The sequence below is a fragment of the Trichomycterus rosablanca genome, chromosome 17 (genome assembly GCF_030014385.1).
Source record: "Trichomycterus rosablanca isolate fTriRos1 chromosome 17, fTriRos1.hap1, whole genome shotgun sequence".
NCBI classification, from domain to species: domain Eukaryota; kingdom Metazoa; phylum Chordata; class Actinopteri; order Siluriformes; family Trichomycteridae; genus Trichomycterus; species Trichomycterus rosablanca.
In genome coordinates, this window is record NC_086004.1 from 23280264 (window position 1) to 23298605 (window position 18342).

The 18342-nt window shown below is 40.3% G+C and overlaps 2 protein-coding genes across 3 annotated transcripts in view; one reads left to right on the top strand and one right to left on the bottom strand.

Annotated features, from left to right (window-relative positions):
* jupa (junction plakoglobin a) overlaps positions 1-9157 on the top strand; it is a 30552-nt gene extending 21395 nt beyond the window's left edge. For both annotated transcript variants that reach the window (XM_063012606.1, XM_063012607.1), the window contains exons 9-16: positions 820-1158; positions 2517-2669; positions 3143-3262; positions 3400-3550; positions 5914-6035; positions 6135-6177; positions 7020-7104; positions 8055-9157. In XM_063012606.1, coding sequence (XP_062868676.1) covers positions 820-1158; positions 2517-2669; positions 3143-3262; positions 3400-3550; positions 5914-6035; positions 6135-6177; positions 7020-7093 — 1002 coding nt within the window. In that variant the 3' untranslated portion in view covers positions 7094-7104; positions 8055-9157. The remainder of the gene's footprint in view (positions 1-819; positions 1159-2516; positions 2670-3142; positions 3263-3399; positions 3551-5913; positions 6036-6134; positions 6178-7019; positions 7105-8054) is intronic.
* A 1423-nt stretch (positions 9158-10580) lies between these two features.
* cdc6 (cell division cycle 6 homolog (S. cerevisiae)) lies at positions 10581-16346 on the bottom strand. The gene is made up of 12 exons (XM_063012939.1): positions 16273-16346; positions 15064-15364; positions 14722-14976; positions 14167-14366; positions 13271-13425; positions 13060-13166; positions 12744-12883; positions 12537-12637; positions 12384-12454; positions 11763-11938; positions 11071-11211; positions 10581-10969 (listed from the first exon to the last, which is right to left on the bottom strand). Exons 2-12 carry the CDS (start codon positions 15347-15349, stop codon positions 10880-10882), a joined length of 1722 nt encoding a protein of 573 aa, XP_062869009.1. The 5' UTR covers positions 15350-15364; positions 16273-16346; the 3' UTR covers positions 10581-10879.
* Between the last annotated feature and the right edge of the window lie 1996 nt (positions 16347-18342).

The following is an 18342-nucleotide window of genomic DNA, read 5'->3' on the forward strand; positions in this document are numbered from 1 at the left end:
GGGCGCGTCACTGCCAAGGACTACCGAACCATTCTGGAGGACCATGTGCATCCAATGGCGGTGCCGTGTATCAGGATGACAATGCACCAATACACACAGCAAGACTGGTGAAAGATTGGTTTGATGAACATGAAAGTGAAGTTGAACATCTCCCATGGCCTGCACAGTCACCAGATCTAAATATTATTGAGCCACTTTGGGGTGTTTTGGAGAAGCGAGTCAGGAAACGTTTTCCTCCACCAGCATCACGTAGTGACCTGGCCACTATCCTGCAAGAAGAATGGCTTAAAATCCCTCTGACCACTGTGCAGGACTTGTATATGTCATTATTAAGACGAATTGACGCTGTATTGGCCGCAAAAGGAGGCCCTACACCATACTAATAAATTATTGTGGTCTAAAACCAGGTGTTTCAGTTATTTTGTCCAACCCCTGTATATGTATATATGTTTGACCTGAACCTTTTTTTTCTGAAACAAAGATCTGCAGCTAGATTACACAATTAACTAAAACAGTAATAATTCTAGCATGTACAACTTAGTAATGTTACTAAGTTGGTAACAGACAAGCTGCAGATATAATTTAAATAATGCTCTAACTGCAATGGCACTTTTGTCCTGTTATAAGCTGACCACCGGCAAAAGAACTAAGGACTTTCTGTCTATAGAGAAATATTGCTTCCAGAACAGTTCTGCTTTCTGATATTGAAGCATATGTTTGCTGACCTTCACCATGGTGGTTTTACTCAGCACACACCATTACTAGAACAGGAGACTAATCATGGCTGATTAACCACTCTGTGTGTCTATCTGCATGCAGGATGGTCTGGAGGGACTGCTGCAAGTCCTGATTGGCCTCCTTTCCACAGACGACATGAACATGCTGTCATGTGTCTCTGGCACCCTGTCAAATCTGACTTGCAACAATGGACGCAACAAGGCGTTTGTGACCCAGAGTAACGGAGTGGAGGCCCTGATCCATTCACTGCTGCGTTCAGGAGACAACCAAGATGTGACTGAGCCGGCCACCTGCACACTTCGTCACCTCACCAGTCGCCACCCAGATGCAGAACAGGCACAGAACGCTGTGCGCTTACACTACGGCATCCCAGCTATCGTCAAGCTTCTTAACAAACCCTACCACTGGCCTGTTGTTAAGGTAGAAACCAAGCAGAGAAAGTCTTTACTTCTGGTTTTGTTTGATTTTTAAGAGGCTCTCATACTGGAAATTGTTTAACCACTGTTGGCATGACATACACAGTTCTCTACTTTGAGTTTGTTTTTAGTTGCTTACCAACCAGTTTACTTGTTATCAATGTAGCCAGTCTTATCACTGTTTATAAAACATGGACCGCTGTTTGAGAGATCAATGCAGCGATGCAGTCCAAAGTTGAAATATTTTTATAATTAAATTTATGCCGCAAAGTTTGTGATGCGAAAAATATTGTTTGGTTAATTTTGTGGATTTTAATGTGATTTTGGTACAACAATCTGATATTTAATACAGCTTAGTTGACCTCCATTTGGTGTTACAATAATATCAGATTATACTCAATTTAGTTTTAGTTTATTCCTATGTTTTTAGTGTTCTTACACTTACAACATGCAACATGTATCCATACCCAAAATCTTTAAAGACACATTTAACCAGGACAAGGCAGAGACTAATTCCTTAAATATATCAAAATTGAATGTTTATAAAAATGACTGATTGAAAACACTATATATCTTGCCATGGATTTAAACAATAAGAATTAAATGTTGTGCTGAAATCTAAATAAACAGTTTTGTATGTAGGGAGAAGGCACTCAAGTGGCACAGTGATTAAATTACACTAGCTCACTGGGTGGCACGGTGACTAAGTGGGTAGCACTGTCGCCTCACAGCAAGAAGGTCCTGGGTTTGAGCCCCAGGTGGGGCGGTCCGGGTCCGTTCTGTGTGGAGTTTGCATGTTCTCCCCGTGTCCCCGTGAATTGGGGACACTAAATTGTCCATGATCGTGTTCGATATAACCTTGTGAACTGATGAACCTTGTGTAATGAGTAACTACCGTTCCTGTCATGAATGTAACCAAAGTGTAAAACATGATGTTAAAATCCTAATAAACAACAACAACACTAGCTCACAACCGCTGGTATCCAGGGTTCGAATCTCCATAGTGCTACTTGACAATTGGGCGTCTACATAAGGGGCAATGGGTCGTCTACATAAGGGGCAATGGGTCAAGGCCCCACAATGGATCAGCGTCCTGTCCAGTGTATGTAACTGCATTGTGTCCAGCCTCTACTGCAACCCTAACTAGGACAAAGCAGTATTAAAACATAAAACATTAAATGATTGATTGGGATTTTGCATTGAGCCATAATTTTGATGCCATGTGTTATGTCTGAATGAAATGTTTAGTATTCTTTGAAAGGGTAATTGAAAGAATATGAATCACAATTTAAGAAAATGCTGAATGTAAATCATTGGTAAATGTAATAATGCATATTTTTAATTTGATCATCTGTTTTTTAGTCTGTGGCTGGCCTGATTAGAAACCTGGCACTGTGTGATGCCAATCAAGCACCTCTTAGAGATGCGGATGCCATTTCCAAACTGGTTGCTCTGCTAAGAAGCGCCCACCAGGATGCTCAGAAACACGGTTCAACCAGTCAGCAGACATTCCAGGTAGGCCGATAAATGATTTGGAGCACATTTTTACCAGACGGTATAAGTTTTATAAAAGGAAATGTTTAGTTTAGTGGTAGAATGCTCACTCACACAGTGTTGCTATTCTAACCTTTTATTGTTAAGAAAGTGACTTAATATACTTTAATAAGTACATTAACCTACCCATTCATGTTAAACGAACTGATCATCTCCATAATATTTACATACTGCACATTTCTATGTGTCCGCCTGCAATTAGATGTTCTGTAGAAATAACCTCAGGTATTATATATGTCATGTGAGTTGTACTTACAACAAAATGCAGTCACAGCCTCATTCAAAATAAATAGTCAAGCAGCCAAGTTCAATTTTTGTGTCAATACATTAGCTTTTTCAGCTCAATAATTGTACTTGTATTAACCAATGACTTCAGTTTCTGGATCTTATTATACAACCTCTTATCTGTCCTCCTCTCTGTGATGTGCTTTCAGGATGGTGTAAGAATGGAGGAGATTGTGGAGGGCTGCACAGGAGCACTGCACATCCTGGCCAGAGACCCCTATAACAGAAATATGATAGCTGATTTAAACACCATTCCACTGTTTGTGCAGGTTAATGTCGTACTATTTGATGGTACCAATGTTTTTCATCATTACTAGCGAACATTGTGGGTCAGTTTTTCTTTCTCATGACTTTCTCCAGAAGCTCTGTGGCTGGCATAATTTATGTTCTTTTTTTCTCTCGCTAGCTGCTGTATTCTCCGGTGGATAACATAAAGCGAGTGGCAGCTGGGGTTCTGTGTGAGCTGGCGCTGGATAAACAATCAGCCATGGCAATTGATAATGAGGGAGCATCATCTCCACTTATGGAACTGCTGCACTCCAACAACGAGGGCATTGGTATGTGAGACTGATGTGACTAAAGTGTGCAGAAAGCAAATTTCGCATTATCAACAATTGCACAATCCTCCATATAGATAATTCAGCCAGTTCATCTTTTGCATGTTTTGGGGCAGTGGTAGAAAAACCAGGACCCCGACAAAATTATAGCAATGGTAAAATATAAAAATGAATAGGTGACAAGGCACAAGCAGTTACTAACCCAACATAAATCTTACTTACGTTTAGTTTTATTTTGGCACATTTTTCATGTATTGTCTTACTTTTTCCACTTAGCCAAGCACTTTGCTATATCTAGTTTTTGAACACTTACATTTTTCAATTTAGATCATTGTTTGTTGTCAGTTAGTTAATGGCAAACCTTTAACTGCTTCGAATGCATTTGATTTTAAATTTGCAGTAGTTTATTTTTTAAACCTCCCTATCAAACCTCCCTGTTTGTCAATAAAAAGATACCAGAATTTCTGTAGATCTGAATGTAAATAATACTATATGAGCTACAGTGCCTTGCAAAAGTATTCAGCCCCCTTGAACTTTTCAACCTTTTGCCACATTTCAGGCTTCAAACATAAAGATATGAAATTGTAATTTTTTGTGAAGAATCAACAACAAGTGGGACACAATCGTGAAGTGGAACGAAATTTATTGGATATTTTCAACTTTTTTTAGAAATAAAAAACTGAAAAGTGGGGCGTGCAATATTATTCAGCCCCCTTGCGTTAATACTTTGTAGCGCCACCTTTTGCTGCGATTACAGCTGCAAGTCGCTTGGGGTATGTCTCTATCAGTTTTGCACATCGAGAGACAGAAATTTTTGCCCATTCTTCCTTGCAAAACAGCTCGAGCTCAGTGAGGTTGGATGGAGAGCGTTTGTGAACAGCAGTTTTCAGCTCTTTCCACAGATTCTCGATGGGATTCAGGTCTGGACTTTGACTTGGCCATTCTAACACCTGGATACGTTTATTTGTAAACCATTCCATTGTAGATTTTGCTTTATGTTTTGGATCATTGTCTTGTTGGAAGATAAATCTCCGTTCCAGTCTCAGGTCTTTTGTAGACTGCAACAGGTTTTCTTCCAGAATGGTCCTGTATTTGGCTCCATCCATCTTCCCATCAATTTTAACCATCTTCCCTGTCCCTGCTGAAGAAAAGCAGGCCCAAACCATGATGCTGCCACCACCATGTTTGACAGTGGGGATGGTGTGTTCAGGGTGATGAGCTGTGTTGCTTTTACGCCAAACATAACGTTTTGCATTGTGGCCAAAAAGTTCGATTTTGGTTTCATCTGACCAGAGCACCTTCTTCCACATGTTTGGTGTGTCTCCCAGGTGGCTTTTTATAGATATCTTTGAGAAATGGCTTTCTTCTTGCCACTCTTCCATAAAGGCCAGATTTGTGCAGTGTACGACTGATTGTGTCCTATGGACAGATTCTCCCACCTCAGCTGTAGATCTCTGCAGTTCATTCAGAGTGATCATGGGCCTCTTGGCTGCATCTCTGATCAGTCTTCTCCTTGTTTGAGCTGAAAGTTTAGAGGGACGGCCGGGTCTTGGTAGATTTGCAGTGGTCTGATACTCCTTCCATTTCAATATGATCGCTTGCACAGTGCTCCTTGAGATGTTTAAAGCTTGGGAAATCTTTTTGTATCCAAATTCGGCTTTAAACTTCTCCACGACAGTATCTCGGACCTGCCTGGTGTGTTCCTTGGTCTTCATGATGCTCTCTGCGCTTTAAACAGAACTCTGAGACTATCACAGAGCAGGTGCATTTATACGGAGACTTGATTACACACAGGTGGATTCTATTTATCACCATCAGTCATTTAGGTCAACATTGGATCATTCAGAGATCCTCACTGAACTTCTGGAGTGAGTTTGCTGCACTGAAAGTAAAGGGGCTGAATAATATTGCACGCCCCACTTTTTAGTTTTTTATTTCTAAAAAAAAGTTTAAAATATCCAATAAATTTCGTTCCACTTCACGATTGTGTCCCACTTGTTGTTGATTCTTCACAAAAAATTACAATTTCATATCGTTATGTTTGAAGCCTGAAATGTGGCAAAAGGTTGAAAAGTTCAAGGGGGCTGAATACTTTTGCAAGGCACTGTATCAACAAAATATTTATTCAAGGCACTCATGTGGTGCAACCGTCTATAACACTAGCCCACCATTCAAACCCGCATTTTAGCTGTGCTATCAGCCATCCCGTCATCTACAGACACAATTGCCAGTATCTGTGGGAAGGGGAGGATGGCTGAAGCCCTGCGATGAATTGGCAACTTGTCCATGGTATTCCTGCCTTGAAGAGAATTCCAAGTAACAGTGAATAAATAAACTCATTTGTTTCTCTCTCTCTTTGTCAGCTACGTATGCGGCTGCAGTGCTCTTCCGCATTTCCGACGACAAGAGCGCCGACTACAAGAAGCATGTGTCTGTGGAGCTCACCCACTCTCTCTTCAAACACGACCCTCAGTCATGGGACAGGGTGAGTGTGCTATCTGGCATTAACACTGCTTCTGGCTAGTGACTGGTTTCATTTAAATTAGTGCCGTAATATTTACTAGTGCTTTTCTGATCTTTTCAGGCTCACCAGGGGACATTAGACCTTGGTTATGATCAAGTAGCGGGTATGTAACTTTGTGTTTTTTTTGTGCTTTATTTGCATTGAAATGCTGACCATTTCAACACTGTCACAGGTGCATATGACTCTTATTTGCCTTAAAGCTGGTGGTATGATTAAAAAACTAATAACTGGCTGTGATTAGTCCAACTATCACATGGCTGTTTTGCACAGAGTAGCTGCTTGCTTTGTAGACCTATGCAGTGCATGGATGTCCAAAGGAGGAAAGAATAAACAAGGAAATAAAAGGAAAATGAACATTTGTACCAGCATTTTTTTGTGTTTTTGTTTTTTTTCCACATTTTGTTGTGGATGAGGAAAATATTTAATTCTGGGAAAAGGCACAAACTGTCAAGTTCACTAATGCATCCATTTTTTTTTATATAAAAGTAATTGCTGAATGTGCAACGGGGCGGCACGGTGGCTAAGTGGAAAGCGCACTGTCGCCTCACAGCAAGAAGGTCCTGGGTTCGATCCCCGGGTGGGGTGGTCCAGGTCCTTTCTGTGCGGAGTTTGCATGTCCTCCCCGTGTCTGCGTGGGTTTCCTCCGGGTGCTCCGGTTTCCTCCCACAGTCCAAAGACATGCCGCTAGGCTAATTGGAGACACTGAATTGTCCCGTAGTTACCTAGCCGCTGGGATGCACTGACCAGTGCATTGTAGTGCCAGTCCCAAGCCTGGATAAATAGGGAGGGTTGTGTCAGGAAGGGCATCCGGCGTAAAAACTGTGCCAAATCCCGCCGGCGACCCCTACAAGGGAAGAAGCCGGAAATGCCGACCCCGTAACCAAAAAATGGGACAAAAGGCTGAGGAACAAGAATTGCTGAATGTGCAACAATGTGTTTTTACAGAAGGGTTTGGATATGAAGCTGGGCCAGACCATCAATATTATGATGATGATCAACACTACCCTGATGCTTACTAACAGGTTACTACGTAAGTACAAACATCTTACTCTGTCACATTCCTCCTTCACTAACCTGCTTGTAGCTGCTGTCTACTACTGTTGTACTAATATCCTAAACCAACAAAGGGCGAGCTGTGCAGCCTAACAGGCATTTGTTTTATGCTACATGGGCAAATGTAGACAACTTTACTAACCAGTGTACCTGGCTATATTAGCCACACCCATTGCTAACAAGTACAGAAAAGCAAGCGGACTTTTAATCTTGATTGCACTTTATTGTGATGAAATTGATAGCTTGTTGAGCTACTGGAAAAATGTGGGTGGGTGTGGGTGTGGGTGGGTGTGGGTGTGGGTGTGTGTGGGTGGGGGTGGGTGTGGGTGGGTGGGTGGGTCTTCATACGCTGTGTAAGGACCCTTTTTGGCAGACAAGGTTAAGTGTGCTTAATTGAAAAAATATGCATTGAAAAAAAATCCAAGAGCAACATCAGCTCAGCATTTTGTTAAACACGTCAGATGAAACATTTTCTTCTGAGTTCCAAACTAATAAGCATACAAACAGTCGAGCAGTGGAGAGGTAAAAAAAAAAAATGTATTCTCTGCTAACTATGCTTTTATGCCTCACAACCCATCAGTCTGACCAACAAATTTGAGTTTGACAGTTAACATGAAAATGCTACATGCCTGACTGCATAGTGCCAGCTGTAAAATTTGATGGAGGGGAAATAAAGGTCATGGCTGCTTTTAATGGTTTGTACTGAAACCATTTAATCCAGTACTGAATAATCTTTATGCAACCGCATACAGTTTGATATGATCAAATGCTTCCAACATTGTGGCTGCAGTTTGGGGGAAGGTGCTGTAGTTTGAGTATGGAAAAACAGTGCTACTTCCTGTGGCTAGACAATCCCTGCAGACATTTTTGGTTCCAATTAAGACCAGTCTAGTTAATAATGGCTGTTTTGTTGGCATGTCTTTACAGAATGGTGAATTTGAGGAGTGGAACGGCTCTCTTGCGGCTATTACTTCAGTTTGAGAAGTTACTGGCTGTAGTTGCAGCTGGATTGCTGTGCTCACTGGCGCTGCACACACACTACTGTACTATTTGCAACTATCACTGTGTTGTGAGGGGTGGGATTGCATATTACTTAATACTGCCTACTGATAACTGCAATGGCACACTTTGACTTACCTTTGTAGAAAATGTATTTTAGGGTTCTTATTGGGTGTAAACACATTGGTGGCAAGAGGACTGGGAACCTGCCAAAGAGATTTTAGAGTTATATTGATAATCATGCTTTTACTACTATGTTTTTACTACACTCTTGACTGTTAAAATGCTGGCCACACTGATTAAACAGGGCAGATCAGCTGAGTTTGGACTTTCCACTTTGTTGTCATGTAATGGGCTGACATTGGATTTAAGGGAATTACGAATGCAAACTTTTTTTATTTTGCTATAAACAAGACAAAAAGGCAAAGCTGGAACTAAAGCATTAGCACTGTGCTATATAGGACAATATATCAATGTTAACCCATGTTTTTAATAATGCTAGAATTGTGATCATGTTTTGACCTGCAGGAAAAAGTTTTAATAAAATATTGATATCAAGTTGCAGATTTAATAACTTTAATTCATAGAAATGTAACGGTGACTTTTTTTCCATTGTGACCACATAAAAGATGAACATCTTAAATAATTATATTTTATACTGTCATACCATGCTTTTGGTTTTTTTTTTTTTATCCAATCACCTTGACTGCTGCAGCTTTATATACTGAGCTTGTTCATACTTGTTTTTCTTACAACACTTTTAAATGTTCTAAGATGTATAAATATTGTTTTAAAAGTTCAACTTCACACAAGTTTGAGATTGTATTTGCTTTTGCTTTTTACTACATATAAATGTAATGATTGTAAAGGACAAGCACTAACATGCCCAACATTTATGGAATTCCTTTGCATCAAAACATTCATTACATTTATAATTAACAGATTAAGGGAATAGAGTGACATACAGTTGTTATAATAGTGTTTCTATATCGAACTTTGTAACAAGAAAATAAAACCAGTTACTAACTGAACTTGTGTTAATTGTCTAATTCTGGGATCTATTGCATTAATGATGTCATTGTTTAGGGACCTTGATGATCTATAAATTCACTATATGAGGGTGCTTGGGTGATGTAGCAGTAAAAAAAACAACAAAACACTAGCTCACTACCACTGAAATCTAATCAGTGGGTTCTAATCCCCAGCGGTGCTATTGTACAATGGCTATGTCCAGTGAAGGACTGGTGTCCTGACTTGGCTGTTACTGCATTCCATCCAGTGATTCTGGGGAAGCCAGACCCACCGCATCACTGACCAGAATAAAGCACCAACATGAAATACACAATATGACTGAAAGTATGTAGACATGTTTATATTTCATATATATAAATTTAAACTGTATGCTTATGGTTTTTAAATGGATGTTCAACAATACATTCTCTTGATCATTAAGTGTACATTATTTATAAACTAACAAACTCTGGTCAGGAAATACTGAGCTTTGATATGTATTATCCTGTTCGATAATTTTGCTGAAAAGCTAGAACGGTTGTGCACATATCTGCCCAGAATGTTTAACCTGCTTTTGTGTTACCCTGTATCATTGTGGTCCATCCTACCAAGTGAAGGGCTTCTGTGCAGGTGCGTTAGAAAGACCGGGTCGTGTCTCAATCCACACAAGCTTAAGTAACCTTACTATTGGTAGCTCTAATCACATTTTATGATACAGAAGGTTATCTGGAAATGGTGTACGTGAAACTCGTCACACATTAAACTCCCATGCATCTGAGCCATCACCATGTACAGTACATCACTATCAGAGAAATTCAGCATGCTTTGCACACACAGCTGGATTTGCAAAAAGGCTGATTCATTCAAAAAGACCCTGTAAGGCTGATCTTGATGGCTGTCAATGTCTTTCAGAAATTTTGGTCTAGTTTCTTAAGCCCTACAGTACATTCAGGTCACCTTATTTTAGACTATTAGGACAGGATTTGAGGAAGGACTCAGGAAACAAAGAATAAGCTAGATTGACATCATGTGAATTACATTACGAGGGGCTAGTTTGCTACAAGCGACACAAAAGAGGGCATTGGAGAAAGCTGACCCATCTGTGCAGCCAACCATCACAAAGCAATGATGAGGTAGTGACATGATGTGAATTCAGAGACAGGTTTTAGAACCAACACCGTTCAGTGCTTATAAGTACTAAATTGCAGTCAATCATGTGCTTCTAGCCATCCAGTTCCACATATAATTGCACTTAGGCAAATTAATTTAAAAAATATTTCAAGAAAGTCATTATAACCCGAGCTATTAAAGTAAACACCAGAGTCTGTAACAACACATGGTTGCACAATAAAGTTAAAGAAAGGACCTGAATGTTAGACTGATGCATTACTCCGCTGGCTTTGCTTTAAACACTGTTCTTTATATTATCTGTAAATACTCCCAATACACAAACAGTAAAATCTATAATTACAGAAATATTTACAACTAAAATAAAAGCTAGGTTAAAAATCTGGTACATTTATTTAATAAAGTAAATGTACAATGTCCATTTTAAATAAAAATACCAAAAAATAAAAGTTCATAGATCACATTTCACAACTAAAATTCCTTCAAATTCTTGGAAGAAAAAAAAAAAAAAAAAGAAAAAAAATATTTTGCAAAAATTAAGCAACTCTATAAGAGGTAAAAGTCTCTCTTCACATTGTAATGGATTACAGATGATTATAGCTCATGTAGGAAGATTACGGCAGGCCCGCTGCCAGGATGCTGCCAAGTAAAGCCCGATCCTTTAATGCATGCTCCACATCCTTCTCTTCAATCTTCAAAGAGATCTGTAGATTAAAAAAAAAAAACGACTAAGCAAAGGACAAAATGATTCACAATGACTCTTGGCTTTTATTGTAAAGGATTTGATTAGTGATTAGATGTTTACCTTGGTGAGCCGAGCTTCTTTGGCTTTTTTTAGGGAGAAGATGCCTCTGCTCTCCAGCAGACTGCACAGTGAGAGACATTCACCCTGCCCCACGCCACTCACCTGCCTCTGCTGGCACAGTTTACTATAGGCCTCACACAGCTGTAAGCAAAAACAAGAAATGAACACAAATTAAGGAAAGCTACAAAAAAAAAAACACTTAATTGATAAACCACTGAGCCAAAGACTGCAGGTCCAGCCAAGGGCTTCTGTTTTTGTTTAAATAGGATGATCTGCTAAGACTAAAAGACATTTAACCATTTTTAAATCAATGTGCGCTATTACACCACTATTGACATCAGTAGTTTTAATACTACCGAGTTTGATACTAAGCTGTGCCACCCAACTGGCCAGGCATCAAACAGACACAGCAGGCCATGTCTGTGGGTAGCTTAGACTGTTATTTTTCTCATCTGCTTTTCTCATCCCCATCAGTAAATGAGAAGCTGGCCGAGCAGTGGGGAGAGTAAGGGATGAAGCACATGAATGACTCACAAAGATCTACATGAGCCCTCACTGCTCACCAATGAATAGGAAGTGCGTGAAAGTACGCAGGCATAATGGAATTGTGCAAACGGCAGAGGATTCCGATAAACATGAGAAAAGCAGGGGGGAATAAACGTACAATTGCTTTATGTATTACTAAAACTTACCTTGCCCAACTGCACCTCTCGAGTCTTGCCATTGCGTGTAAGCAGGAGCAGGCAGCACACCAGCAGTTTTTGCTGCAGGGGAAAACTTTCCCCGTCTCCGCCTCCACTAGATGCCATGCGGTCACCGTACACCTCCGACAGCACTCGGGCTACTTGAGGGACACTCACCCGTGTAGCTGCAACAAGGAAAAACATGTATCCCTGTCAAATAAACTGCAATAACAATTACATTTTAAATCACTGTACTTTGTCCTAACAACCTTTAAAAAAGCTTTTTTGTAAAAACATTGAATGTAACAATTTACACCACACTATACAAGGTATAATATGCAAATCATTGGAACTGTTCCTGTTGTACTTGTCAGTTAACTGAGAGTTTAAGAGCATTAACAACCCACATATTTAAATGTCCCAACTATGTGAGAGTTGTACATAATGTCATATTATACACCTAACAATTAGTCACAATAGTAGAACCATTTAACTCTATGTGCATGAAGCAGATTTTTAATTCCAGTAACTCTGCTTTTAAGGCTTCTAAAATAAAAGTTCAAAACTGAAGGCTCTGTAAGCATGTAAAAAAAAATGAAGCCATGACCGTTCAAGCCATTGCATTATTACCTTTAGTACAGTCCGTGGACTCAGATGACACTTTGGATCTGTTGCTAGACTCCACAATTTCTACAGCTCTCCTGTAAGAAAAGGCAAGAGTTTGACAATATCCAAAAAGCACAACTAGCAACCAAAAACGACAATTAACAATCACTTTCATACCTGCAAATATCTAGTGCTTTGCGTGCATCTCCCGACACCGCAGACACCTTTCGGGCACAGAACTGAACAGCAGCGGCATCTAGAATCCCATCTGCTGCTGACTGAAAACAAAAGTTAAAACAACATTAAGAAACTGACAGGAATTTACAAAAGTCTCATTATTCACAAACTTACATTCCAATAGTGCTATTTACGAAGACATTTGACCTGTGCGAGTCTGTCCTGAACGATAGCTGCCAGCTCTTGGCGGCTGTATGGAGGAAAGTGAAGAAGCTGTGGTCTGCAATGAGGCTTGGCCTGCAGTCTGGGCAAAATACGGTCCGTCAGATCCAGAGCATTGGCAATACCTAAGGATAGCAAGATTTTATATAGATTAAAAGAGGCGCAGTAAAAATGTCTAAAATGTATAATTTTATAGAAATATGTACAATCCTAAGAAAATTGAAAAAAATAAACATTTCAAACCTAGTTTAGGAGATTTTATACAGCTAACATTTTCCATATATTATTTACTTGAACTCACCAATGAGACACAATCGAGACTTGGGAAGATAAGGCCATTCAAAGATGGTATAGAGGACATCCTGTGACTTGCTGTCCAGCTGATCCATCTCATCCAAAACCAGCAGACTGCCATAGACACAAAGCCACAGTTACACACAACACACATAGCAGACATTTTTTTTTAGACCCTATTATGTGATTCTGCCTGCGGTTTTTAATAGCAAACTTACACAGTGGGACCTGAACTGGTGAGCAGTTTCTCAAGCTTGCTATCAGAGTGGCACCTGGAACTACCCAATTTCTCTGCCAGGAGAGGGAAAATGGAATGAGAGCTACGCAGCGTCATGCAGTTGATGACCACAGTCTGAACACCCTTAAGCAGAGCCTGAAAAAGCAACAAAAAAAAGATTTAGATGATTAGATGGGATGCAGCCGCACAATTAGGTACATTTTATAACAGGACCACAAGACTTGGCTTCCTTAAGGAAGTAAATCTAAGATTACAGTACTGCTAAATTCTTCTACCAACAAATAGTTTGTGCATTTTTTTTTTTTTTTTTTTTTATTATCTATTTTTTCCCACTTTTTCCCCCCAATTTTTATCCCCATTCTAGTCATATCCAATTACCCTGATTATGTCCTCTATACTGGTTCAACCCCTTGCCACTCAACCGAATTGCGCCCCCTCCGGCACGCAATCGGTACAGACTTGCATTTTACACCCGCACGAGCCGAGTTCATACACCGAGAGACACTGCGCACGGAGGGTCACACTCCCCTCAATGTTATTCCTCAGCCCTGTGCAGGCGCCATCAGTCAACCAGCAGGGGCCGCAGTTGCACCAGTTATGAGAACCAATGCTCCGACTCTACCCGCTAAACCCATGAACAACAGCCAAACGTTGTTCATACTGCCGCCCAACCCAGTCGGAAAGGTAGAGCTGAGTTTCGATACGATGTGTCTAGAAACCCAACTCTGGTGCACTAGCGTACTTTACCGCTGCGCCACCTGAGCGGCATTCATGGTGCATTTTAACCATGTTTTTAATTAGGATTATTTAAACACAAACACAAGATATAGAACAGGCATTGTGGACACAGCTAAACTGAGCTTTCTGAAAACTCACCTTGTTTTCTTGAAGCACACAATTCAGGCAGGCTGACTTTCCTGTACCAGGAGCTCCAGAGATGTACAGACTAGAAGGCTTGCCCAGCACCACATGGTTCTCCAAAAAAGAGACCATAGCAGCTCGTTCTGTCTCACGAGAGAGAAGTCGTTCAGGAACAGCTGTGTGCAGAGCCTGTTTCACAAACTGGTACTGTGACTCTAAAAATAGAAAAAAGACCAACATTTTAACCAACTCCTGTTAAACTTACAACTGTAAACATGTTTCACGTTTAAGGATTACAAGACCTGTTCTACAGTGCCCTACAGCTAAATGGATGAGAATTTTGAAGATCTCTAGGGCATAATCAGGACTGTGTGCCAAGTGTTTAATTAGTAATACTTCTTACATCAGCAAAACTCTATTTAAATAATCTGTGTTATTTGACTTGTTGAGTGGAGATGAACAGCATTAAAGAAAAGAAAAAAATACTAGTCTTAGTACTTAGTCATAGTATGTAGAGCTTTTTGACAGAGACAAGTATGTCAATTACTGAAGACAGTAAATAGCACTCACTTTGTTCAGTCAATGGTTGTGATGCCTGTGTCATCTCCAGAATATTTGAGTCAGCACTGGGGGGCTTCTTCCAGACTTTGGGAGTTAAGCAAGTAGGTGAGATTTTAAGATCTGTTGGGGTAGGCCGATTAGGCGACTTAAACACTGGGGCGTTCTCACTGAAAGACAGCTTGCGGGGTGAGCCCAGAGAGGGACGACTTTGTTTAGGAGGAGAACCCAAGAGAGACGCTGGTATGTTGCATCCATTTTCATCACCTAATAAAGAGAAGAACAGAAGACGTATGTTTGTACAAGCAATCACAAAAACCACAGTAGCTAACAAATTCACGTCTTTTCAAATACCTGTGCGCTTGCGGGGGCTCAGGGGGAGCCTCTCAGAAGGAGCGACGCTTTGGACCTTGGGGTGACGAGGTGAGATGGAAATGGACCGGACGTCCACAATGTTCGTCTTCCTAGGAGAAAGCGGGATGGCCTGTGCATCCACAATTGACTTCCTGGGTGAAAGAGGGGTGATTCTGACATTCTCAGTGTCAGGCTGTGATGATGTTTTAGATCGGGGTGTGATCTTGGACGACTTGCGTTTGGGAAACTGGAGAGTGGGTTGTCTCTGAGAGCGGGTGCAGGGCATTTTGACCAAATTAGGCTGTAGGTCAGATAAGAATAAAACACTTATCAGGGATGACAATACAGTTCAGACAAAGCATTATCTGATGAGGTGCAATACAGAAATTACATTGAATGAATACTTGCAAGAATGTTTAAGGAATTGTTTTGGTTATTATATCGAAGGCTTTATTGTTACTATAGTAGTCAATAAGGAGGTTTAAATCTAAATTTACCAACTGTTGCATCTGGAACACAATCCATTTAAACAACACTAGCACGAGTCAATGAACATGTGTATGTTATGGTAAGCACACATTTTCTGCTTAAGTAGTGAACAAAATCTAAGTCCCCACAACACCACTACTTTTAAATAAACCTCATCAATATAAAACCATTAAATATTTGCAACAAACACATTGCAAACAGCCAGTACATCACTAATGCTACTGATTTAACAATACTATGTAGTACAGTACTGCGTGGCTTGGGCCTTTGTCTGACGTTAGTCAGTCGTTTACAGTATTTTATAGTAGACGACACACAATCACCACAGTAAACTATAATTCCAACACATGATGTTTGAAGAATAAAACTATTAAATTCCATTGTCCAGGGTTTTAATAGCAGTTTGTTGACTAAACTAGCTACCAAATGCTGACCGAATCCCGCCAACACCAGCTACATGGCTAACCAACTAAAACAACGTTTAATTAATTAAAACTACAATGTTGCACACAAACACTTCACACATAAAATAAACACGTGTTCACATCTGTAACGCGGTCACACACAACTAGTCCGCGCATTAATATTTTAAAAGTAGTTCCAGTATTTGGCGCCAAGTTCTCACAGTCCCTAACCTAAACAAACATTATAAATAAGCATAATTTACTGAAATATCCTACAATCCCGATCATTCTAACATAAATAATACTTATATCTTACCTGTCGCTGGAATAAAACAAGAGAATTGAAGTTATTTTTAGATATAAATGGAAACCGAAGAAGCTCGTGCACCGCCGCTGATACAAACTGGCGCGCGCTCGAACTCACCAACGCTTTACACAGCTGTAGGCGAGCGTTCCTCTGGTGACGTAATACCAACATTCATTTCTGATTGGTTAGCTAAACCGCAACGTGCCGCAAACATCCAATCGAAATCACGATCTCCACGCTCCTGGGGGTGGAGCGAATGTGGTTGGTGGCGGGAAGTTCTTTTGTTGACACTCCGCGGGAAAAAAAAGTTCCCGGCAAATTTTCAAGGTTCGTATTGGATGGTGCTGTCCAGTAATCATTAAACAATCCAAGGTTCGTGTAGTAAACCAAAACCACACAAGATATGATGTACACTTTTGTTTGTCAGTCGTTTTATTTTTTGGTTTGTTACATTTATTACAACAGAAATTGTGTAAAATACCACATAAACCCACTATATGGTCAAAAGTATTGGCACACCCCCTTTAAGTAATCAATGCATCTGTTTCTGCCACAACAGTTGGTAATAGCTGTAACAAACCCATCAAATCAACAAAATTATATGCTTTAGATTTGCAACAACAGTTTAGGAGGGGGCCTTTTCTGTGCCTCTGCACAAAGCAAGGTCCATAGGACATGAAGTAAAGCTCGTTTTAAAGTAACTCCATTGGCTTACACAGAACCGTGACCTCAGCCTCACCGAACAGCTTTGAAATGAACTGGAACATCAACTGAGGCTTTCTTGGCATCAGTGCCGTTCCATACAAATGCGCTTTTGACTGGCACAGATTCCCACAGACATACTTTAAAATCTTGTAAGAAGTCTTCTCCGACGAACAGCTGTAGAAGTCACACAGAAGACTTTTATACATATAGAGAGGAGAGAAGGGGGAAGAATAAACAATAATAGAATTCCTTTGTTTACTTTAGGCTCTGCCTACAAAGCAAATATGGCCATGTCAATTTTACATTTACATTTACGTTTTCAGCAGACGCTTTTATCCAAAGCGACTTACACAGTGAGCGGAACACAATGAGCAATTGAGGGTTAAGGGCCTTGCTCAGGGACCCAACAGTGGCAACTTGGTGGTGGCAGGGCTTGAACCGGCAACCTTCTGTTTACTAGTCCAGTACCTTAACCACTGAGCTATCACTGACCCATCAAACATGCTTTCTTAGTTATACTGCACTACTGAGCAAACCCCAATAAAATAAGAGACTATTTGGTTATAACTGGATGGCCATTAACATTTCATAAATATTGTTAAACATGATGAATGTTTGAGTCATGATTAGGCTGGTTCAGTTTTTCATGACAGGTGAAAAATTAATGTATTTTAAAACAATAAATAAAAGTAGCATATGTTACACAATAATTTCACTAATTTACTGTATGTTTTCAGCTAGAATTCTGAGCTGGCTAAGAATTTGAAGTTTAAACATAGCACTCACTTTCTTAACCGCTTATCCAATTAGGGTCGCGGGGGTGCTGGAGCCTATCCCAGCTTTTTCATGAGTGCAAGGCACACAGCAACACCCTGGACAGGGCGCCAGTCCATCGCAGGGCAGACAGACATACACACCCATTCATCTTTAGGGCAATTCAGTGTCTCCAGTTAACCTGACTGCATGTTTTTGGACTGTGGAAGGAAACCGGAGCTCCTGGAGGAAACCCACGCAGACACAGGGAGAACATGCAAACTCCACACAGAAAGGACCCGAACCGCCCCGCCTGGGGATCACCTGGGGATTCTTGCTGTGAGAAGACAGTGCTACCCACCAAGCTACTGTGCCACCCTTCAACATAGCATTAATTCCTTTATAAATAGTGTTTTGATAAAACTGATAAATGTGATAACTTTAAGATACCCTAAATTACTAGAAAAAGGCACAAAAATAGCTCCACAATGTATGTAAAATAAAAGTAGAAAAGTAGAATTAAAAAAGTGGAATTGACTCTAAATAAAAACAATATTTTCAAACAGAAGGCAAGAACGTAACCAAACATAAGAGTTCCAAGTTAAAAAAAAAAATACAATC